At 39.5% G+C, this 25,105-nt stretch overlaps 1 protein-coding gene across 4 annotated transcripts in view; it reads right to left on the reverse strand.

Annotated features, from left to right (window-relative positions):
• Nucleotides 1-1,075: 1,075 nt before the first annotated feature.
• The window catches only part of MED13L (mediator complex subunit 13L), a 628,245-nt gene continuing 604,215 nt past the window's right edge, over nt 1,076-25,105 (reverse strand). For 3 of the 4 annotated variants that reach the window (XM_059040339.2, XM_059040338.2, XM_059040337.2), the window contains 12 exons: nt 23,741-23,933; nt 22,626-23,052; nt 21,811-22,030; nt 20,333-20,521; nt 16,834-17,057; nt 16,501-16,643; nt 13,156-13,314; nt 11,690-11,866; nt 9,952-10,109; nt 7,111-7,272; nt 5,260-5,372; nt 1,077-4,185 (listed from right to left, as the gene is read on the reverse strand). In XM_059040339.2, coding sequence (XP_058896322.1) covers nt 4,053-4,185; nt 5,260-5,372; nt 7,111-7,272; nt 9,952-10,109; nt 11,690-11,866; nt 13,156-13,314; nt 16,501-16,643; nt 16,834-17,057; nt 20,333-20,521; nt 21,811-22,030; nt 22,626-23,052; nt 23,741-23,933 — 2,298 coding nt within the window. In that variant the 3' untranslated portion in view covers nt 1,077-4,052. Of the gene's footprint in view, nt 4,186-5,259; nt 5,373-7,110; nt 7,273-9,951; nt 10,110-11,689; nt 11,867-13,155; nt 13,315-16,500; nt 16,644-16,833; nt 17,058-20,332; nt 20,522-21,810; nt 22,031-22,625; nt 23,053-23,740; nt 23,934-25,105 lie in introns of all 4 variants that reach the window. The other variant, XM_067015324.1, reaches the window with a different exon arrangement.

Below are 25,105 nucleotides of genomic sequence, written 5' to 3' on the forward strand. Positions count from 1 at the left end.
GCATTTGACAATTTTTCCTACCTCAAGGAGATTTAGCTAGTATTGCTGAATTGGTACAGCAAATAGTGGTTATGAAAACAAAGTTCCTAGTATAAATAAAACCAACATTCATTGATTGTTGGATAAAGTGCCATCCACTGTATGAGCACAGAACCCAAGCAAATCAGTTGTTTGGAAAAATACCACCTAATTCTGATTTTTACGGGACAGAGGAATCATCGGACTGACCTGATCACATAGGATCTAGGAAATGTGTGGTTCTTTAACGCTTTGGGCAGGCAGCGTTACCAAGAGTGCTGTGAACTATGCATAAGACAGTGGCAACTGGATGAGACAGAGACCGATATTATCTGTTAACAGAAAAGTGGCCTCACTTTTCTCAGGCTTCTTCAATAGTACAACTGTAAAAACATGGACACAGCTTTTTAGTTTGCAAAGCATTTCTCATGGTATTGCCCTCATCCCTCATTTGCAGACGAAATAACTGAGGCTGAGTAGTCTCAACACTTTATCGTTAGATTCAGAACAATGTATACTGCCAAAGAGTTGGAGGAAGATTAAAGGCAAGGTCTTTCAATTTATTCAAATTTCGACAGTAGGCTCTGCCAGGTCCTGGTGTTTACTATTTTAGCGAAAGCTTCTGCCCCTGTAGGGTTTTTTCCTACGGAATGGACCCAAGAAGAGAACAACGTAGTGGGTGCCATGCAGTCAATGAGCGCCTTGCTTGTATGTGTGTTAGATGGCATACTGCTGTCACCAGGCTGTGAACTGGGAAAACAGCAAAGCGATGGAACTGTTCTTTTTAAGGAACATCAAAAAGAAACTGGCTGAGGCCGTGAAGAGAAAGCAAGTAGAAAACAGACTTGTAATTTGTTCTAGTATTGACCGCAATCTTAAGAGCTAGGAGACAAGTAGCTCACTGTTAGACGTTGTGATCACTGTTAAGATGTGATCTACTCAGAACAGTTAAGAAACTAAACACCAGAGCTCCAAATCCAATGGTGTGTGTGTGTGTGTGTGTGTGTGTGTGTGTGTGTGTGTGTGTGTGTGTGTGTGTGTGTGTGTGTGTGTGTGTGTGTGTGTGTGTGTGTGTGTGTGTGTGTGTGTGTGTGTGTGTGTACACGCTAAAACTGATCCAGGAATGCCCCTGTATCCTGGAATATGTGAAAACCGTCTGAGAACAGCTATGAGATGTGCTGATCAGGGGAGTAAAACTTTACGCTGGAAGGTAGAGCCTGGCTGCTGGTCAAGGACTGTTCAATCCATAATACTTAACACCTTTTGAATAGGCGTAGATCACTCCCATTACAAAAGCAGGATGGAAGGGGAAAAAAGCCACTCAACGTTTCAGTAATTCAATAATTTATTCCTCTAAAAAAGTGTGTAAAAGTATATAGCTCTCATTCACAAGGTATATATGAATGACATTTAAAATGGAGGCCTTTTAGTATTGTTTCTTTTTATCAAAGTCTTTTAGTGTACTGTACCAGCGCTATACTGTAGTTTTTTTTAAATGAACTTCACATATTTTTGTATTCTTTCAAATTGTTTGCTATATATAAAAGAAGCTCACTGCAAAATGCTTGAAGGAAAAAAGGAAACAAAAGAAATTCAGAACTTCCCAGAAATGTACAGCTTTTACATTTAAAAAAGGTTCTGAAATATACATACAAGCATGCTGGACAACCCACCCCTCTCCCCTCCCCCATTTCCCCTCTTTAGTTCAAACCATGGTAAGAGTTCTGATTTCTGCAGAATTTCCAAAATTAAAAATAAAAAAAAAATAAAATAAGTTCTCACTCTGTAGCAAATCCAGGGCTTGTACATTTCAGATTAATTCAGTAAAAAACTCACAAGTAAAATAATGCATATTTAAGGGAAATATTATACAGACTTTTTCACACAGAAGTACATAATAAGATTTTTTTAAAATCTATTGCCATTCATTTATTTTTTGCACAAAAACGTATAAATATGTCACCAGCTTTTCTTAACTTAAAAAACTTAAATAAAAGACACCAGATGAAAACTACCCTTTGCTGCCTTTTTTTTTTTTTTTAATTTTTGTAGGGGTTTTTTTGTTTTTTGTATTTTTTTTTCTTTTTTTGCTGAGAATTGGGTTTCTAGGGAAGAAAAGCCCCTGCATTAAAAACAGCCCATTAAAAAAAAAAAATTCAAAGTTCTGATGAATTCTGGGAAAAAAAAGCAACCCCAAAGTGGTAAAAGATTACAAATATCTACTTTACAATTTGTCTTCTCACCAAGATAACTTTATACAAGTTTACAATCTTCATCATCTTATGCTCTTCAAAAGGCCTTGAGAATTTTTCCTTTCTGATTAAGAAAAAATAGCACTGCAATATTTTTAAAGTCAATTTTACACTGTACACATTAGATACAAATGGTTTGATATATCAGATTTTTTTAACCTATACACTGCGAAAGTCGACCCCTCCCCCCCAACTGGTGGTACAGAGAACAAAATTATCCATTTACAAGTTACTTCTCTGCTTTCACATTCCCACCACACAACTTTTTTTTTTAATATGTTTTAAACGTTAGATTATTTCAAGAAAAATACTTTTACAAAATCATATCAGTTATTACATTTTTCCTTTTTTTGTTAATAACCAGAATATGTAAGTCTCTTGGAAGAACTTTTAAAATTTGCATGATTCTCTCCACAGATGACTAGAGCTCAACAGCCTGACCAGAGCGGGGCTCATGGGAGGCAAGCCCACGCCCACTGCCCTCAGACAGAAACGCACAGCAAGGTAGGGGTAAAAAATGGAGTCTTTAAAGACAACCCTCTCGGGCCTGGATAAAATACTTCAATTAGCCTTAATGATTTAAAAAGGCATGTTTTTTTTTAAAAAAGTCCCACCACGAAGGCTCAACTTCAAGTACTAATTTAATGGTTAAGTTGAATATTTCTTTGAAATAATATTCCTATGGTCCAGAAAAAATTCACCATATTTATAACTGATTTTATGAGCAAACACTTTCGATTGTGATATATACATGAGTCCCTTTTGATCTAATGAGAGGAGAGACCTGGCTTTCAGTAAGAATTCACTAGAAAATATATTTCCATTGTGACTATATAAAACTAATGAAGGTACTTGCCTCCATGGCTCTGGGTTGAGCTTGACTGCCTTCTGTATAAAAATGTTGTCCTTCATGAAACACTGGCCACTTTTAATAAGGAATATGGCAGAATGTTTACCCAGTTTATTCTCAACAAAACCTACTGCTGGGTGGTTTTGAATATATTACTTGTAAGCAGGATCTCCCCAATTTGTTTTCACTCCTTTTCTGGCTTCTAGGACAGAGGTATGTAGTCAAAGAATCCTATGGTGGATCTGAGTTGGGTTTCAGCTACTGTACCTGGTCCTTGCGAATTAAAAAAAATTAAAAGAAAGTCACAAAAACCATATGACAAAACAACCTAAAATAAATAAACAAAATGAAGATGTCTCGAGACCTTTTTGTATCTACACACAGGTATAAAGTCAACCAAAGCACTCATGCCAATCTAGATGGGAGCACTAGGGAGACAGAAACCCCATTATGAAATCATGTACTTGAGCTGGTTCTTGTTTCTCAAAAGTCTCAGATTATGGAGTTCAGGTAACCCACAGGCCATACACCAATAACCAGAGGATTTCATCCAGAGGGCTGAACTGCCCTTATTAAACAGAGGCTGAAAACACAGACTCTTGTGCAAAAGGATACTGTCTCTTCTGTTTCCCTCTTGAAAACCAACAACAAAAAACTTCCTGTGGCCCAGTGGTTTGGGGCCGCACACACCATAACACTGGCTGAAAGTCACTGCTTATGGAAGTTTCCAGGTCCATGAGAGAAGTGTCTGTGAGTCACTGGTAATGAACACTGCAGAAATGACATGTGCCTGCTGAGAAGTAATCACAGTGCAGGACTGTGCAGAGTGGTCTCAAGAGGAGGGAGTGGGGTATTTGCAGAGTGTAGCAGGTTCCTTGGACTGAGGTTGCGGGGAGAAGGAACTGAGCCAGAGAGAACAAGTGCTTTTCCAATTAGAGTATATTCATGATGGCGTTGTACAACTGAGTGAGCACCACAAAGTGGACGGGAAGGCAGGAGGTACGGTCCTGGGTGGCCGGATTGCACGTGAGCCAGGACAGAGCGTTGTACTGCTCCAAAACAAACCTGCCGGAGAGAACACACGGGTCAGGGCACCAGGCACGAGAGAAGGGAGGCTGGTCTGAAAGTTCTAACGTGCCAGTGCCAGATGTGAGCAGGAAGAAGGCCTAATGTCATTCCGTAAGTTGCCCCAGGCTCTTTCCCAGAGTTCGTTTCCTCACGTCCCCCCTTCCTTCTAGACCTGCCCTGTCCAATATGGCAGCCACTGGCCCCCCACTCCGTGAACTCAGATATGCTGTACATAGAGAACAGGCACCGGGATTTCAAAGACTTAGTATTTTTAAAAGCATGGAAAATAGCTCGTGAATATTTTTATATTGATTACTGTTCAAATGACACTATTTTTTATATTTTGACGTCGTTATCACATGTTTTTATATAACTGATAAAATTGTTACTAAAGTTAACTTCACTGATTTCTTTTTAAAGTTTTTCTAGTAGCCACATTAAAATAGTAATTATATGTGACTCACATTATACTTCTATTAGACAGTGTTGCTCTAGAGGCCCTGGAAGCCCAAATCATGTAGATTAGGTAGGTTCTTGCTTTAACTATAATTTCCAAATCATTTAAGAGTTAGAAAACATTAGGAAAAGCTTGCATATTTTCTCAAGGTACATGAGGAATGTTTACAGCCTGCTAAAGTACAAGACAATTTGGGGAGGTATTTCCCAGCTATGGAATTTATGTTTTACTTAACTTTATTTACATAATCTATGTCAGGGAGGGCAGAAAATGTTTCCAAAGTCAAGTGCTTTAAGTTCCAGACTTTGTCTTCTGACTATCCACCCCCTTATTCTGATCTATTTTCATCACCATGAAATGCCTCCTCTGAATGGGAAGCAAGGGCAGTTGTACTTGCACATACCTACCGGATTTAACAAAGTATGCTACACTGTCTGTCCTATGCAGGTACTGGGGGGATGTCGCTCTCACTGGCTAATCAGACAGTGCTCCACTGCACAAAAGGTAGCACCTCTTCCAAAAAATACCACACTTTAATTAAAACACCTTGGGAAAACAAGAGTAAAGTATATAATTTCAAACTGTACTGCTATGTTGCCTAGGTCTGAATCTACCTTAAAACATCAGACGTGGTTTTGGAGTCAAGAGGATGTGGAACCCGCTGAGAATTCCTGGCAGGGAGAAGTTCGTCCGTCTGTGCTACAGAAATGTGGTGATGCAGCGAAGCCTGGTGAAAGAACAAAGACAGTTACCTGCCTGGTCTAGTCAACCATGGGGCAGAAATAAGGCCACGTCTACCAGAAAGAGATGCTCTCTAAAGTCCTTTGTAGTCAGGGCTTCTATTCTGAGCCCATGAACGTAAGCTGCTCAGTAACCCCAACGTGATCCCAAATAACTCCATATCCTAGAGTAGAGGGGGAAAAAAAAGCTAGCTTTGCAAATGGACTGCAAATAATTAAATAGTGCCCCTCTTCAGGTTTTAATCTGTAGAAGGCTCCGCAGTCGGGATGTGGCTGAGTGTGTCATCGCGGTGGTCTTCTATCCTGATCCCCGTACTTCATAAACCCGTACTTCACGTCCTTCTTACAGCATCACATCCAAAGGCACCTGATGTCTGCTGTCATCAGAAGTAATATGACAGATCCCTGGATCCAGCAGGTACCAGCACAGTCCATCTACTATAAAGTTCCCCATCAATTTTTAACGTAATAGTTTTACTTTATTAATTGTAAAATAGAAGAAGAGGCAATATAAATGCTTGATTCTCCTTACTTTTTGATTTTCTGATTAATGAGCTGCTGCTCTGGCAGCTTCGAAAGGTGACTTATAAATGACAACTATGAACCCATAGACTGATATCTATCTACTGCCACCATTGTTCATTTTAATGACTAAATGATCCCATCTCTGGGCAATGGGGATCCCTCCAAGTTGGCTACTGGGTCCTTTGATAAGACTCTAATAATCTTTGATAGCTTCCTTGATTTTAGGCGTGACAAGATGTCTCAGGTACACCTCGAATATTTCTTACTTTCGCCCTGGAATCAGTCATTTCCTCAAAGAACTATGGTTCTTCTGAATGATAAACAGTATTGAGAAACCATAATTGTGTCAATAAAGGTGTTTATTGCTGCTAGGCTATCATGGCTCCTAAGCCTTTTCAGTAAACAGAGCTAAAGAATGTGTATACTTTTTAGAGAGGAAAAGATAAATCTAGGTTCAGACTAGTAATTCTAATTGAGAGATTGCAGGATTTTTATATAAATTCTTCGATCTCATAATACTATGTTAAAGTCATCAGGAAAAGAAAATTACTTCAATTGTTTTTGGTTTTAACCTTCCAGATGTGTGTGTGTGTGTGTGTGTGTGTGTACGTATGTGTACGTGTGTGTATCTTAGTGATTACTGTGTAGTGGGACTTGTGCATCCAAAGGGAAGTGTGCAGGCTTGTAATATTTGGCCTTCTAACCGTACCGGGGCCATCTCCCCACAGCTCTGCCAACACAGTGTGTTGTCAAACTTTGGATTTAAAATTTCCAAGAAATATAGAGGAAGGCGCAAGCAGAAACGTGTAATTTTTTTAGCTGACTCCTGCCCTACTCTAAAAAGGAACGCTGACCGCCTGTGGCAGCAGAGGAAGAGGACAACCAGTCATCATTATCCCCCCCGCCCGCCCCCCGGCGTAACTTCCCTGACCGCAGTGCCTTATACAGAAGCACACGGCCACCCTAGATGTGTCCGTTGGGCCGCGGAAAGTCTCCTCCTTGGGTGAATGTCATCCGTTTCTAAGTTTTGCTGTCCACCCCTACCTGTAATGAACATACCCTCCGACTCTTAAGTAGATGTGAGGGAGTCGGGGAGCAGAATAAGGCTACGGTGCCCAAGGCCAGCTCTAACCAAGACTGATTTTGAGCATAAGTCACTCACCGCGCCCCCCCCCACTTCAAATACGACACCAAACCAACCTTGAGGAAGAGGGGACACTGGTTCTGAGCCTGGGGACACGATGACCAAAACCACTGGGGGAGATTCTCAGCTCTGGCAGTCGATACAAAATACCCAAGGGCCAGGGGCTGCTGTTTCAGCTCTTCAGGCGCTTCCCTGGAAAGAAGGCGCTCACCCTGGCTCTGAAAAACAAAGTCCCAAAAGCATGATCAGCATTTATTACCAAATAAAGCTTTTTTAAAACCCAACTTTTTAAAAGAAGTTGATATAAATGACATGTAATATTAGTTTCAGGTGTACAACATAATGACTCTAACTGTGGGAAATAATCACCACCACAAGTATAGTTAACATCCAACACCACACAGAGTTACAATTTTTTTTTCTTCTGATGAGAACTTTTAAGATCTACTCTCAGTAACTTTCAAATATACCATATGGTATTATTAACTGAAGTCCCCAAACATGGCATCCCCAGGACCCTTATCTTGTAACTGGAAGTTTGTGCTTTTCGACCGCCTGCACCCAGCTGCTGATCAGCTCTCCCTGCGCGCTGCAGTGACTAGTGCCCTTCCTGGCAGCATCTCACACCAAAATGTCAACTGGCCAAGAAATGTCAACAGGGGAGGCAGTGTCTTTGCTGCACACACAGATAGCTGATGAAAACTATGGCTCAGGCAGAAGGTACCAGTAAAACTAACAACATCAGCCAAGTAAATACAGGTTTACTTACTCTGGTTCCTTTTCTGCAGAATGTAAAATCTGCTCCGTGGCATTATTAGGTAATAAACTAAAAATGGAAAGAGTAGAATCTGACAGCTGAAGGTACCACCACACCCACGTGCTCTTTCACCAGCAGCCAACCAAAAATACACGCGCACACCTGACTGTCCACTGTCAATAACGTTCTAACAACTTCACCGGTCTCTGACCTGCCAGTAGCGTGAGATCTGCTCCCGAAGAAGCCTTGTTTCAATTTCCAGCAGTCCCGGTAATAAGGGACTCCTGTGAGAGCCTTACTGGGCGTTTCTGCAGTTGACATTTTCCTTGTCTTTGACTCTTATAGCTAGCTTCAAGAGTTGAAAAATGTACCTTTTATGCAAAAGCAATCATAAGTAATCCATTTGTTCTCAAAAGCCTTCTGTTTCAAGGAAAAAAAAAAATCCTCAACTACTACACCAAGTTGTATCATTTCTGAGTTGGTTAAAAAATAAAAGCTTACTGCAACCTTGAACAAATTTTTTCTCCTGTGGTAATTTCTTATCTGGATATCAAAGAATGTTTAATGGTTCGGAAAGAGGAAATGCCGAAAGCCTCTCAGGGGTCACCTGGCTGCAGGTGCTCAGGATTAGAAAAGGCCACCTGACCAGCTTCAGCATAGTGCTGTTTGAAGTGTGACATTCAATGGCTTCAGGTGCCAACAAAGGGAGAAAATAAAGCACGCCTCTGTTTCTCACAAAACTAACACTACACTTCAGTTACCAATTCTTTGTTAACGGAGGAGCTAAATTATAACAACCAGTACTGGGAGGTAGCTGCTATTATTTCCATTTCACAGATAAGGTAACTAAAGCTGAGAAAGGTAAAGTAAGCTTGCCCAAAGCCACAAAGCTAGGAAGATGTTTGGCTATAATTCAGAGCGATATTTATCAAGCTCCAGGGCATGCATTCTTAGCTGCAATGCTATTTGCCTCTAGAATTCACGTTAATCCTAAGTTAAAACTATCCCATGTAATATTTGTGTTCTTGGTCCCCATCACAACGATCTCCAGTGAACCAGTAAATTGTCATTAACTGGAAAATGACTGGAGGAGATAAAGACATTTACAATCCCTTCCTTGCAGAAGGGAGAATTAGGGGGCAGGCAGTAACATGAGGGCAGTCTACTGAGGTGGCCTTCCCTGGTTTCATCTTCTCTGAAACTAAAGTTTTCAATCTTCTTTTCTCTAGACTGTCCTTCAGTGAACTCAGCGCTGGCAATAAAAGTCCCACCTGACAGAAACCTAAGTCCTCGAAGAACATCTTTGTGCCTAATGAGTGTAAGCAGGTTGCTTATACTTGTCCAGTTTAAGATATTAGACATAGCTATTTTTCTGTCTTAACCGCTCAGTCTCTTAACATTTTAAGTAAAAAGTGTAATACAGGGATAAGGCATAAATCACCTAGCTTTTAAAGAAACTTAACGTGAGCTGATGGCAGAACCTTTAACGCGTCAATCTTCTGCTAATTCACCTCTAATATCCTGGGATATTTAAAGATGAAACTAGCTGTAAGCTCTGTTTGTTCCTTAATACACTGGTATTAACCTGGACACTTCTCCAAAATCAACCTCCTGTGGGCTCTTCCCACCCCTGCAGGCTGGCTACAGAGAACATCCGACGTGCCTAAATAAAGGCACCATGACATAAACCAAGACCAGTTAAGCTCCTTTCCGAATTAATTAACCATCAACAATGTGTTATTCAATTAACACAGTTACTCTGCATGTTAAATAAGCAGGGTTACTGAACTAGCCTCTGAAAAGCCACTGTTCTGGCAAAAAAATTAAAAAATAACTGGGAAGCAGCAAGCAACCAAAATTAATTTTTGCTCAGAAAACAGTAATTGCATAAAACCCTTGCAGCTGTAATGGGACTATTCTGATTAAACACATTCATCAGGAATAATAATAACATTTCTTTAGAATTCCTGCTTTGTTCAAAATGGAACTACAGAGTCACTGTCCCACACTTACTTCTCTCGTACCAGGGACCCAAGACCATCAGGAAGAGAGGTGCATGTAGTAAAAGATGACAGCACTTCTGGAGGATTTTCCTGAAGGCTGAGGTGGTTTTAAACAACCTATTTCAAGTCGTCCTTACCCGACTATGCTGGAAGTGAGAGCCCACACCAATTCCAGAAGGAGAGCCTGGGGAGGGAACTGGGGAGGAGTTGGGAGAGGAATGGAGGTTCCCAGTCATTAATATGCCAATATCATTGTCCATATCATCTGGGAATGGAAGGTCAACAAACATGTCATCTAGAGGGAGAGAAAAAAAGGACAAAAATTAAAAAGCTAATCCATAGCCCCAATTTAAACCAATGCACGGTTTATTGGCCTATGACTATTACAGGCATGTGTTGTTAACAACTTAGTAAGACTTAATGCGTGCCCACTGGGTTCAAGGTGCTGCAAATTATTCTTGCATTTTGTATTCTCTCCAATGATCTCCTAATGTGAAGTATTAACAGAATGGAGAAAGAAAGAACGTAAAACTCCGCACTCTGCATAGCCTCCAAAGGCACATAAAAAGAAGGCAAAACAGCTAAAGAAGCAATTTAATTATTAAACAAAGTTAAAATTGACACCATCCAAGAAAACAGCAGACACCATCTATGCATCCAATTAGCATCTAAAATACTTAAGGCGGAATTAATGCATGTTAATAAGTGTGAACTTGCCCTCAAACTGGAGGCCTATTATACGAGCAGATCAAAGAATGACGTTTTTGTTAAGAAATCCTCTCTCCCGTATCATAAAAGGTATACACACAGCAGAAAATTTGGAAAGAAAAGTATAAAATGGGAAACCCAATCACCGTGAACATTTTTGCTGATTCTTTTTCTGTATTTACTATTACACTGTGATATTATGTGTGTTTTCTATATACACACACGCAGGACAGTATCCTTTTACCCTCCCCACTTAACAGGAGTAAATGCTGGCAGCTGCTAAATTTTCTTCAAAAAACAATGCAAACGGCTGCATAATATTGAACGTTTTACAGTTTATAAATAATCATTGCTTAACAAATGCCTTAAGATATTCAAACCATAAAAATCTATTAATAATCAAATAAGGGGACTTCCCTGGTGGCGCAGGGGTTAAAAATCCACCTGCCAATCAATGCAGGGGACACGGGTTGGAGCCCTGGTCCAGGAAGATCCCACATGCCACGGAGCAACTAAGCCCGGTGCCACAACTACTGAGCCTGCGCTCTAGAGCCCGCGAGCCACAACTACTGAAGCCCACGCGCCTAGAGCCCGTGCTCCGCAACAAGAGAAGCCACCGCAAGGAGAAGCCCGTGCACTGCAACGAAGAGCCACCCCCGCTCGCCGCAGCTAGAGAAAGCCCGCACGCAGCAACGAAGACCCAACACAGCCAAAAATAAATTACTTTAAAAAAAGTTTTCAAGACTAATCAAATAAGGAGTTGTTTTAGAGCAAGTTAGATTCCCAATGATCAGCTAAAGACAGGTGCTATCTTCATACTGCCTAGCAGTCTTCATACATTTCAAATCAGATCAAGAAATCTTTATTGGAAGAGTGACGTCCATGTACAGGACACTATCAAGCAGATACTATTTTTTTGCCTTTAATGAAAAACAGGAGAAAGTTAATTACCCAAGAGAGGAAAGTGTTTATTTGGTCTTGGCAACAGCACAAATTAAATCTTCAAAACCAAAAAGATTCTCAAACCTTCAATTCCCTCCTCACATTTCATATGCTGCTCACTACGACACAGAAGAACGTGCGGTGGCCAGGCGACTCTTTACTCTATAGCACTGTGTCCTGCTGCAGGAGCAGAGTCGCTCTATGCATACAGCGTCTTCCACTCACCATTGTTGGGGCTAAACCCATCTTCATTGGGATAGTTGGCTGGAGCCACCTGGATGGTTGACGATGTTGGGAACACCAAGATGTGCGTGCAGGAAGCATCTTGAGGGGTGTTAAGCTGAGAAGACTGCATGTTCAGTGCAGTACTTCGGCCAAAAACAGAGCCCATTGTGACAGCATCTTAAAAAGGGGGGAAAAAATGTATCAATGCCGTTTGTGCAGCAGTGAACAACTCCAGAAATGACCCGAGCTGGATTGATGTGAGTCTGACACAACTGCCATGATGGATACACATTTATAGTTGAGCCCACTTGTCTAAATATTTTCAAGAAACTGACTCCGAGCAGTTGGCTATGGTAACTCAAACCACATTTCACACTGGCAAGGTTAAGAAAAAATTGGATTGAGTCGACCAAATATGTTTTAATTACTTAAATAAGAAGTATTTCTAAAAATAAAACTTTCTTTCCTCCTGTGACTGCTAATAATTTATAACGGACTGTTCTCCCAAACAATGCAATTCTGTAGAAATGGTACCATTCAACTAATAATTGTGACAACTGGTATTTATTGAATGCGTACCTCATGCCAGATTCTCTACTGAATTCTTTATTCATATCATACCATTCAATCATCAAAGCTACACCTCAGAGGTAGGGACTACTACCCCCATTTCATGAGGAGGACAGAACACAAAGAAATGATATAACTTGCCCAACTGGTGCAGGTGACAATTAACCCAAGGTCTGACCAGCAGGCCAGTACAGACATCTGTCTCTCTCTAGACTGACCACAAGCAACCACATTCTCATACCACAACATTTCTGTTGATTTTTACAGGGAGGGGACAAGGATCTGCTGTTTGATCAAATAAATACCTGGATGGTAAAAACAGCTTTAAAAAGTATAAAACTGCTTAGCTGTTAAATTATAAAACAGCTTAGTTGCTGTTTTTGAAAAAATTCTGTGGCCATGATGTTTCGGCTGCCCAAATCTTGGCACTTACTGAGTTACTGTGGCTACCAGACACTGTGCTAAATGCTCTACCCCTGTCTACTTCACATTCATCCTCCACCACAGAGAGATTCTAAACATCCTCTTGAGGCTGCTTGAAGAGTCTATCAAATACCTTTCTTCAAAAAATACATATCATGTTGGTGCCCACGTAAGTCATTTTTGGAGGGTGAACTTCATACACTAACAACAGGTTGGGGTCAAATAATTCGCCATGATTCTAAGAGCTCTCAATCACACCCAGGACTTGGGCTCTCTCCCAAGTGATGGTCAACAAAGAAAATAAAATCACAAACCACTCCCCTTGGAAGAGACCAAATGGTTTCCATTTTGAGCCCTAAGTACAATTTTTTCTCATAAAGATAATAAAGATACATTCTATACTTGTGTGCGGACTTAAGATTGAATGGACTGAACTGTTCTGAAACCTAAATAACAAAACTGAGGAGATTTACCTGGCATCACTACAAAGGACCCCTGGGGCTCCATGGCAACCAGGCAGGCACTAAGGATAGAAGGAGAGTCTGCGGCAGAGATTCCACACATCCGGCACACGTCCTTGAGCCGTTTACTGATTGTCTGTAGTGAACATTCTCCAAGGAGGATACTCCAATCTGGAATCAAATATCACAATCACACACAGTCTTCAGAAATTCATAATGATGTGAGGTTTGAGCATTTTACCAGTTTTGCCTGATAATTGAATTTCTAGGATTGGGCCCTGAAGGGAATATGGCTTTATACAGGTTCCCCTCCTTGCTACAAAGAAAATGTTACTTGACCTCGATTACACTTCATTAACAAAGAAACAAAGGCCAACGACTATAGAGACTGAAATCATGTCTGAAATGACCTGTGAGTCCGGCACAGACCCGGGCCGACTTAGGCACTTAAAATAGTTTTCAATGGTGATGCCAGTATGTTCTGTCCTTTCTCCTTCTCCAGGTCCGGTTCTTTCACTACCCCTATGAACACTTTTCTTCCGAAGAGAGCAGAGTTTGGGGTGAACCTCAGTTTTGTTCACTGCTAACGTAGATTGGTTGTTTCATGAAAGGCAAGCAGCAGAAGAAACGAAGGGGACCCTTTCCTGGCATGTCCAGAGATCCGATAAGCAATGGGTGCAAGTAAAGTGCTCCAAATGATGCCACATTAATTGTTCAGATTAAAAAGGTGCCACAAATTTTCTTTCTATCGTCTGTTTATTGCCTCCAAACAAAGGCACTACGTCTCCTCACAGAACTGTTTGTTGAGGGTAATGTTACTCCGGGAATAGAAAAGCACTTGGTACTCCCTTTATTTTGACCCCCGACACACGTGAAGCACGTCACATTACTGCAGCCGTACACTGCTGTCGTGTCACTTCCCACTGATGTAACACCACTCCACCTCTCTACCTCCACATACTTTTTTCACACAACCTGCTCTCCCCTTAAAAAGCAAGTGGAAAAAAAAACAACAACATTCACATTTCATATTCCTAATGAACACTGAACTGAAGTGGCTGAAATAAAAGGGTCAAGGAACACGGAGGAGGGAGTATTTTTAAAAACCACAGAAATACCAAACAGAAGTGAGTTCGGTATATAAAAACCAAGTAAGAAGGAAAAGACAGTATGATTATTTTTATCACAAACACTCTGGTGATAAAGAAAAGAGATTCACAAAACTGACTCTGAAATCTGTGGACTCATATCTGATACTGCCCCACAGAAATGCAACGTGGTGCAGACTTCAGTTCCCCAAAGGAAGAAACTGTGGATTGGGAAGCTGATGTCCTGGACACTAGGCTTTTCTCCGTGTTTTTACTCCTTGAAAGTACATTTGCTCTCAGTCTTTTGATGGAGCCCTCAGTCACACTTACATTCTTCTCCCCCAAGAGATAAGAAAGAAGAGTGTGTCCCTTCTAAAAAATCATAAAAGGAAAGGCAATGGCTTTAATAATTTTCCAAAATACCAAGTAACTAGACTACTAGGCTACATTTTTATCCCCTCTACTTCTATTATATTCTAACTTTTCCCAAGGGTTAAAGAGTAGCTCAAAGCCTTTAAGAAATAAGATTGACTAAAAGGCATACTAAGAGAGAAGATAGGAATTCTGACAGAAATGAAATGATGAATCCCCTAATGTATCAGACCTCCAGGCTACTGATACAGATTCATTATAAGTATAATATTCTTTTAAAAATGAAAAGGATAATATTTTCTGCTGGTCTACAGTAAAATTTAATACAAAAAAATTCTGTGTATAATAGATTCCTAAGAAAACACTTACTTAATACATATTATATAATATTTGTATAAACTGCTGTTAAACCCTAATAATTAATTAACTCACTTAGGCACTTACTACAAGGCAAGTTATATCTGTATCAGGGGTTTTATTTCAGGGTTTCCACAAATACCAGATATAAATTTCATGTAAAGAAATAAGATGCACACTCTAACACAAGGGTCAGCAAACTACGGTCCGCAGGTCACATCCTGCCCACCACCTGTTTGTATACAAGGTTTTATTGGAACACAGCCACACCAATTCACTGGGGTATTGTCTATGGCTGCTTTGGCATTACAGGAGCAGATCTGAGTAGTTCAACAGTGACCAGCTAGCCTGCAAAGTCAAAAATATTTACTACCTTGCCCTTTACAAAGAAAGTTCGCCAACTCTGTTCTGATACATACTTGGCACGTGCAAAACCACCAAGCTAATTTGTGACATATGCTTGCTTTTGTGCAGACGTTAGAAAAAAACCTCTCCCAGGACTTCCCTGGTGGCACAGTGGTTACGACTCCGTGCTCCCAACGCAGGGGGCCCGGGTTCCATTCTTGGTCAGGGAACTAGATCCCACATGCATGATGCAACTAAGAGTTCACATGCCATGACTAAGGAGCCCACGAGCTGCAACTAAGGAGCCCATGTGCTGCAACTAAGACCTGGCAAAACCAAATAAATAAATATTAAAAACAAAACCAAAAACTTCTCCCATCTATATGCATATACTGAACTTTTTATAAATGTGTCACTAATCGATAGGGCTTTAAAAAAATAATCTAGGCCTGTTCATATTGCTCATATAAAACTGTACAAGGAGCTACACTAGGATAATAAATGAGCTGGGCTCAACGCCAGGCAAGGCAGCTGCCAGTGGTCAGTTGTGTTATGTTGCAGTTACTTTTAGTGTTTTCTTATATTTATGATAAGAAATATAAGCAGTCGGTAGATATATTGGGGGATTCAACTTAAAAAAATCTGCTCTCTTAAATTTCCAGACTGAAGAATATCAGACAGTGGCAATGTGAATAAAGACTCTTCCAATTTGCAACTACTTGTCCTTGTCAATCAGGATTATCTTGCAATCAAGCCACCGAAACAAAAATAAATACAAAGCTCATCACCGTCAACCACCAAAAACAAACCAGCAAACGAAAGTAAAGGCTGTATATGACTTCTACTCTCATCCATAATCTCTTATATAAAATTTTCCAGTTAAAACTGACTTGTTCTTCTCACAATATATAAATAAATGTTAGAAATTCTAAATTTACCAAGTATCATTTTTATATTTAAAAAATTCTTTTTCTGTTTTATATACTGGGGTTCAATATTATATTTAAGATTTTCTTTGTGTAAATGATTTTGTTGCTAATGAAAAGTCTAAAAGCCACTGGTTTATCCTGTACATTTAAAAGAATCAGAAAATATAATCTGCTTTATTCTTACTACCAACTTTATAATTTTCTCCCTCAGCTTAGTTAATGACATTAGCTCAGCCCTTTTTACCTTTGTTTCAGGAATTTCTCACCTTTAAGTTCCCCATGGCCAAGACGCCCAAGTCGCCCAATTACAACTCTCCAGGGCAGAGATGTCATTTGGACAATACCTATGCACCATTCCCATAACTTCTGTAGTCCAATTTTACGTGCAGATACTTTACTCCTCCGTGATCTAAAAGAGACATGGAAAAGCGTTGCCAAATGAATCAAAGCTATCATTTAGTATGACAAAACCAAGAAAATTCCAAAGAACCCACCCACATGTTACCCACTGCATTTAGACAGGAAAGTTAGAAAGATCCATTATCTGAGAAAAGGCACAGCATCGATTTACACACACCATAAACACCAAGGCTCCTCACCTGTTTGGTAAAGCAATATTTACAATACATGTTTCTAATAATTCTCCATGGAGGTCAGTGCAGGAAGCCAAAAGCCAGCGCTGGTCGTGAGACAGACAATAGCCCACAAAGAGCACATTGTATTTCTGGCTCGCTTCACCAAATGTCTCTCCCAGCTCTGTTTGCTTGTCTTTGATTGGGGCCAATATAAAAGGAGGGGAGTAAAGCTGGATTGGGCTGGGCCGCTGAAATCAAAATCAAAATCAGTATCAACATAAAGCCAGTCCATGTTTACAACGAAACCCATACAGCACTGAGGGAAACCAACAGGGAGAAATGACAATAGACTGACTCCCGACTAGTCCTATATACACAAATAATAATGATACAAAAAACATTGTTTAAGGTAGGGAACCCAATCAAGCCAATTATTTCCTTATTAAAAGAAATTATTATCGGCCCAACTTCATTAGTCATTAGGAAAGTGTATTAAAACCATTACACACCCACCAGAATATCTGAAATATAAGGGAAAGAAAACATTAAGTATTGGTGAGAATACAGGGCAATTAGAACTTTCATACGTTGCTGGAGTATGATGTGCTTCGGAAAAGTATTTGACAACACCTGTAAAAGCTGAACAAACACATAGCCTCTGACCCCCCAAAATGCACATATATGTTTACAAAGGACAGGTATAAGCACGTTTACAACACGATCAATCTTAATAGCTCCAAAGAGAAAATAACCTAAATAACCATCGACAGTAAAATGGATGATAAATTGTGATAAAGTTACACAAGCAGAATATTAAGCAGCAGCAAAGAGAATGAAAGAACTACTGCTACAAGCAACAAAATGGATGATTCTCGACACTGAGTAAAAGAAGCCAGGCGCACAACACTGTAAATCATGATTCCATTTATATAAAGCCAAAAACAGGCAAAATTATGCTGTTATATAAGTCAGAATAGTGATTACCATTGGAGTGACTGGAAGGGACACTAGAGAGGTTTCTGGATGCTTGTTATGTTCTGTTTCTAGTGCTAGTTATGTAATATTTTTACTTAGTGGAAATTCATCAAGCAGTATGCTTAAGACTGGGTACTTTTCAGTATGTATATTACACTTTATGATGTGTGTATATAAGTAATTAAAGAGATCAAAGTGTTAGCTGTTACCTAAGACAAATATTTTAGATAAACTGTGACGAAATTTAATTGTCATCTTTGCTTCCAGCTTTATATACATTTCAATATTTAGTAAACCACGGCAGGGGTCAAACTTCTGTAAAGGATCAGACAGTAAATACTTTAGGCTTTATGAGTCTCTGTCACATAATCTTCTCTTTGTAAAAATGTAATAATCATTCTTACCTAGCTGGTCATACAAATGCAGGCTGCAGGCTGGATTTAGCCCACAGAGTTGCCAACCCCTGAACTATATAGCATAAGAAAGAGTAATAATGGAATTGCAGAATTTTAAACTTAAAAGAGACCTTGGAGATAAGTTAATCCAATTCCTTCATTTTAGGGATACATATTCAACAACTTGCTCAACTTTCAAAGCTAACCTCATCACTGATCCATTCACTCTCCACAGACCCGGAAATTCCACTCCTAGGTACTTACCAAGAAAACTGAAAACATACAGCCACAAACTCATACACAAATGTTTAGAGCAGAGTTAGTCACAATAGCCCAAAAGTGGAAAAATCCATACGCCCATCCACTAATAAATGGATAAACAAAATGTGGTCTATCCATATAATGGAATAGTACTCAGCCATAAAAAGAAATGAATTACTGATACATGCCATGACATGGATGAACCTCGAAAACATTACGTTAAGTGAAAGAAGGCAGACATAAAACATTCTATATTGGAAGATTCCATTTACAAAAAACATCCAAAACAGGCAACTCCACAGAGACACCAAGTAGAACAGTGGTTGCCAGGAGCTTGCATGAGACTGTGCCACTGCAGAAAATGAGAATTTCTGGAAGCAGGGGACTGGTGTCTTGTTCACCACTGCACAGTCGACACCTAATACAGTGTCTGGCAGACGGCTGACACTCAGCTATAGCTGCTGAATGAAAGTACAAATTCTAGCTGCAGACTGAGGGAGAGGCAGCATTTAGCAATTAGACATTGCACCTTAATGCAAGCAAAAATTTATAAACCTCAGTAAATGTTCACAACATTTGGTTCTTACATTTTTAATTAAGTCAAATGATTGATTTCCCTCTTCCTGTTCCAAAGCAAAAGGAAAGAAAGAATATTTTTTGTGATTTATTTTAATCTAAGCTTCACTATATAGCTCATGAACTCTCATGGTGTTCTGCCAGTATGTTATATAATCTTTTAAAACGTTACATAATGCCTCGGATCTTAATATAGGTAGTCAGCCTTTACTCTCTTCTCTGAAAATGCAGACTACTATTAGTTGTCATTTGGAATTGTGATAACTTCTTACCAAAGCATAAGGAATGATTGTATCTGAATTGCAGAATAACCACAAGAGGTAAAAAACTAAAAGATTCAAAGTTTATAAAGAAAGGCACAAACTCAATTTCTGGACACAAATTTGAAACAAGTAGAAACATATTTATTTTTATTCTAGAAAAAGCTAGTAGTAGAGAAAACATATGACATGCTCACAAAAGTAAAAAATTCAGACTCAAAAGAATAAACTAACCTAAAACTGCCAAAGAGAGAAATTTTCTATAACCCCAGAGTGAATGTAAGTTGTCAGCTAAGCAGTTTCCTCTCTTGGGACCAAGCTGACCTGAACCAAGTTACAACAAATGCAGTATTAAGTAGTACTCCATTTTTTTAGTTTTCCACAAAAACTTACATTACCAACTAAAATTAGCAATTTTTGCTGTTTTTAAGTTCTCTAATGGTGAAGAGGTGTTTGCTGGTCTTTATTAATGGGCAATTTTTCATGCAAAAGTTGTGGGAACAGATTTTTGAAGGCTTTGAGAGTTCTAAACACTGCCCTGTATATCTACCTTCAGGATAAGGTGATTAGTAATGCAAAAGAAGTGTACAACTTCTGTTTAAAACATGTTTTGCTTTGGTGTTTTAGAATTCCCCCTGAGGTACTTATCTGTGGGAAACAGGTTTACAAAGATGGAGAGAAAAAGCGTTCATTTACATACAGAAGCACTGAGACAAGGGGAGGAGAAAGCATCAGAAAATGAGGGAGGGGCCCGTGCAGAGTAAACACAGACACAGAGGCTGTTCCAGGAGAAAAAAAATGAACTGGGGAAGGTGGAGAGTGATTTAAGACACAGATTAGCTTCAAACAATGATGAACAAAATAAATATAGGAAAATTGAACTTTCATAAGTAAAAGGGGTAAGTGTATTGTTGCCATAGGTCTTACATCAGAAAATGGCAAGAGTTTGCTTGCCTCTTTTCTCAAAAAATTACACGAGTTCAGAGAAGTATCTCCTCTATTTCAACTTCAGGATTAAAGACACCTACCACACTCTTCCCTGCTGCTGCCACCTACCTCTGGGTTCTTGAGAGTCATCTCAATGCTGGCGGCAGGCCCAAATCCTGTGAGGGATTTAATGTGGATCTGTGTAGGCAGAGGTCGCCTGCACTGGCAGTACACTGAAAATGCCATGGACTTCAAGTACTGAATGTAGAAAACTTGTTCATCCTTCATTGTCTGCAGCATGTACTGGCAAGGCACAATCTATAGACACAAATACAAATAAAACTAGAAATAGAGATCTAATATGCTAACAAGGCAGTTCAAAAATGAAATGGTATGAATTCTTTACTTGAATGGGGGAGGCAACTTTAGTTTTAAAATACAGAAATGCCAAACATAGTATAATTCAATCTTAATTCCTTTCAGTGACATAAAGTCCTATATTCCAAATATACCAGCAATTTAAGAAGAGGTGTCACTCTGCTGGTCAAGTTACACTGTCACTTAGAAATTACCCTGTTCCCATTTTACAGATAAATTCTCAATTTATTGTTCCCATGCCCCAAAATTTAAAAACTTGCTTTTAAATATACTTCTCACTTTTGTAAGGTATACGCTTAGTATACACGGCATCTTTGGAATTATTGTCTAGTCATCTGAGACACAAACTTCAAATCAATGAAAAACTATCAACAAACTACACTGGTAGCTTTAATTTCAATCTTTTAATTCTATAATATGGCTTGAGTTAAAGTGACAGAAAAACAAGAATCCAAACACCCAAGACATCATTTTTCACCTATTAAACTATAAATTTTAAAAAATTATTACACTATAAAGCTGGCAAGGGTGCACTGAAAATGGGCATGCTCCTTCACTCCTGAAAGAAATGTAATTAACTATAACCTTTTGGGAGAGGAATCTGGCATTATTTATCAGTATCTTTATCTAAGAATCCACTTTAAGAAATGACTTGAAATGTGAAAGAGAGATTATACCTAAAGATGTTTATTATGGCTTTCTTTATTTATTTATTCATTCATTTATTCATTTACTTATTTATTTATTGGTCACACTGTGCAGCTTGTGGGACCTTAGTTCTCTGACCAGGGATTGAACTCAGGCCCCGGAATAGGAAGCACGGAGTCCCAACCACTGGACCGCCTTATAGTTGTATTTGTAACAGTGAAAAGTTAAAAAAAATAATAATAATAATTATATCTAACTGTAGAAAAAGTTACACATGGAAAATATGCAGTCTATAAAAAATATGTTGCTTGGTGAGAATTTTAAATAAGGTGGAAAAGTATTCATGAATAACTTTAAGTACAAAAAGACTAAAAATTATGTGAAAAGTATGATCTCAATTGTGTAAACAAACACAGGAAAAAGGGTAGAAAAACACCAAAATGCTAATAATGGCTGAACTTAAAAGGTAGAATTAAGAATACTTTTTTCTATTTTCATATACATACAATTTTTTAAAAAATCATGAACCTGTTTACTTTCATAAAAACAACAACATAAAAAATAAACTTGCAAATAGTTACCTGGAGAATGAAAGAATTTCTCATATGCTCAGGTAAATTATCCAGCATTTCTGTGTAGCAGCGCATCAAACTCAACAGCCAGAAATTTCCAGAAGTGGAGTCTTCCTCTGCGGTATAAGTGAAGGGGTCCACCATGTAAATGACAACAGCTGGAGGGTAGGCTTGGCTGTCTGCAGAGTCAGGCTCTGTGGGAATTCCTATCCTCTCCCTTTCTGTAACACTGCAGAGAGAGTCACTTATGAGATGCACAACATAAATAAAAATTATACAAAATAAATCAACTCCAGAGCACACTGACTCTCTAGACAATGATTACAGATTAAATGCAACATTAATATGTACCAAAATGAAGGCAAACCAAATGAGTTAGCATCCAGATGGATGGAAAACAACAATATGCTCCTCTAAAATGGGAGATCTCTTTTTTAACTCGCCCCCCACCACACCATGGCTTCATTCTACAAAGATGTTTTATAAGGCTGTTACGTTAATAGTAAGAGCTTACTATTACTATTATCCATTTATTATGTTCATATAATAAAAGTATTAACAGTAATATTAATTATATTAAGTATATTAATTAGTAAGTATATATTACCATTATACTAGTAATATAATAATAATAAGTTTATAAGAAGTTCTCAGATTTCTTAACACTGAACTATAGACTGACAACTGTTACTCTCGTGAGGGAAGAAGAGAAATAACACCCTTTACAAGGTTTAGAGACTCGAAGTCGAGGGGGCTGGGGGTGCAGAGGAAGAGTAGACAAAGGGTCCGAGCCGAAGCCACTCGTCTTGGTCAGAGTACCGTACCTTTCCTGTCCATCCTGTGAGGGCTGAGAGGAGCTCTGCCCAGGCTCAGTGTCTCCACCACAGCCTATGCTCCCTTGCGTTCTCTCTGCCGAGCTGGCCCCAGTGCTGGGGTTCTGCCCTCCGACACTACCACTGAATCCTGAAGAAGAGGTAGTGCTTATCTGGTTAATAATGGGAGCAGAGGCAGATGTCGAGGCCGGTGGCACAGAGGAACCAGATGCGGAGCTACTTGCTGCCGGGTTCACAGAACTGCCATTGGAGGTGGGATTAAATGCACTGCCAGCTGAGGGGGCTGCCGATCCTGGATTTGAAGCTAAAGGCCCCGCATTCCCAGGTGTAGCTTGTCCCTGTGCTGCTGCTGGTGGGGTCTGGTACTTAGGTGGTATCAACAGGCTGCTGTCGAGCTGCAGAGTGGCTAGATAAGGTGCTGAAAGTGTACACGCAGAGAGGTGACTTTAGGAATGTTCTGCAGTGTCTGGCTGAAGCAGATATTTAGAATAGTCACTTTTAAAAAAATTATGCTTCCAGGTTGCATTACTCTATGACACCCAAAATGCTATCTCTACCACTGAACATAAGCTTGTATGTTCTGTAAACATGGAAATAAACATGGAGCTACTTATTATAAATTCTGGGGAAGAGCCTTATTTGGGGAGGGCAGCGGGGGAGAGGAGAAAATCAATCATTTGTAACATTTTCCTTTCAGACTGATTCCATACGCCTTCACTGAAAACTGAGAGGCCGTTGATTCTACAGCCATCATGATATATTATGCTCCTGTGTGCAAAAGGCTTTGTAAGCATCTAAGATCCTCTTGGGAATCTGGGTTAAAATTAAGCAGTTAATACCAAGTCATGCTGCTACATTTTCGAAATGTGGAGTAAATTAGATATGACTTCCTTAGGCTACTGTAAATAGCTTCTAAAGAATATACATGCACATAAAAATTAGCATTTAAGTACTTAGAATGCAAAAATTAGACCTAAATAAATACAGTAATGGAACACTAACATTTCCTGAGACAAAACAAGTATAATGCTGCATGTCTAATAGGGAGCAGGGGGAGCGATCTGCTATTTCTCAAATTCTACTTTGCCAAATACATCCCCATTTACCTAGGTGATGGCGGCAAACTTGCGCATAAAGTTTGAGTCTGGAATGATTGTCACTCTCCTCGCTGCCCCATGGCTGGTTAAACCACTCGCTCACAAGCTCTTCCGCCAGCTTCTGCGCCACGGTCTTCCCCACGCGCATGATCCCGTCGCGCAGCACTTTGCAGATAGGCTTGTGCTGCCCAAGCCTACACATCTGACGGCACAAACCAGATCGCTGTTTACAACAGGAACCACTCCTTCGTTCAGTACACATCGTTACCACGGAGATTCTTGACCATACACATGGGAGCATTTTCCTTTGTCTTTTAGTGTTACCACAAGCAACCAAACCAACATTATATGCTGGTCCCTTCTGGTAATTATAATGTACCTGAAACTGTTCTCTGTCTCTCCAAAACCTGGATAGGCTCTCTAAGGAAAAATGTTTCTTTTAAAGAAAAATGAATGTTTCTTCACCCCAACCACTTCCTCCAGCACAAGGGAAGATTGCTGAGCACTACCGGATTGCTAATGGTCAAATAAAGAATTAACCAGATTCCTGCCTACTTAGGCTGACTGAGACATATGTCCACTAAAACCTCTAAAGTAATCCCGACTTATGATGATGTTCTCCCATAAGATAACATTAAAATTGTATGGGCCATCTGTTACATTGTTACAGACATTTGGAGATCACCAATAGCAGAGGCCACGGCAACAGTGGATATGCTGATCACTTTTTAAAAGTAAATAGTTGTTTTAGCACAATGAGATTCTGTTACTGATGTGCAGGACATTAAATGGATGCTTATGGCAGAGAATTAATATACCCGCAGAAAGTAAGCTACCTAGCTACTTGTTCACCAGCAGAAGAGCCCATATTATTAGCCCTTACTAGAGTTGATGAACAGGAGGCTTACCAAGCCCCTAAAAATCCTCTAGGGTACACTCTTCTAAAGCAGGTACGCATTACTGCCAAAAGAGCAATCCTAAAATGATCTGGCAGTCCTTTTATGTTTTGTAACTTATGTTGAAAGCTTCATTCAAAAGAATGGCTGGGCTTTAAGATTCCTTATACAAGTTTTCTGTGTTAGGTTAATTATGATTTAATATTATTAGGCATCATGAACCAGGCACTGTTTAGAAATTACTCTATCCAAGAATTTCCTTCAGTGGCTTAATTGATGCCATTATCTCATACTTTAGCATCTTCTCACTTCTTTGTAGCAACACGTATAAGTTTACTTTTTCGGGTGTACTCACACATTTATAGATAGTGAATGTTCCATTATGGAGTATTTTTGAAATTCAACTTGGCATCTTATTTAGCAAACACTTTTGTAATGCTTATAATATGCCTGTCGCAGCTCTAAATACTTTGCAAAT

Source organism: Kogia breviceps, chromosome 15 (assembly GCF_026419965.1).
Source record: "Kogia breviceps isolate mKogBre1 chromosome 15, mKogBre1 haplotype 1, whole genome shotgun sequence".
NCBI lineage: Eukaryota > Metazoa > Chordata > Mammalia > Artiodactyla > Physeteridae > Kogia > Kogia breviceps.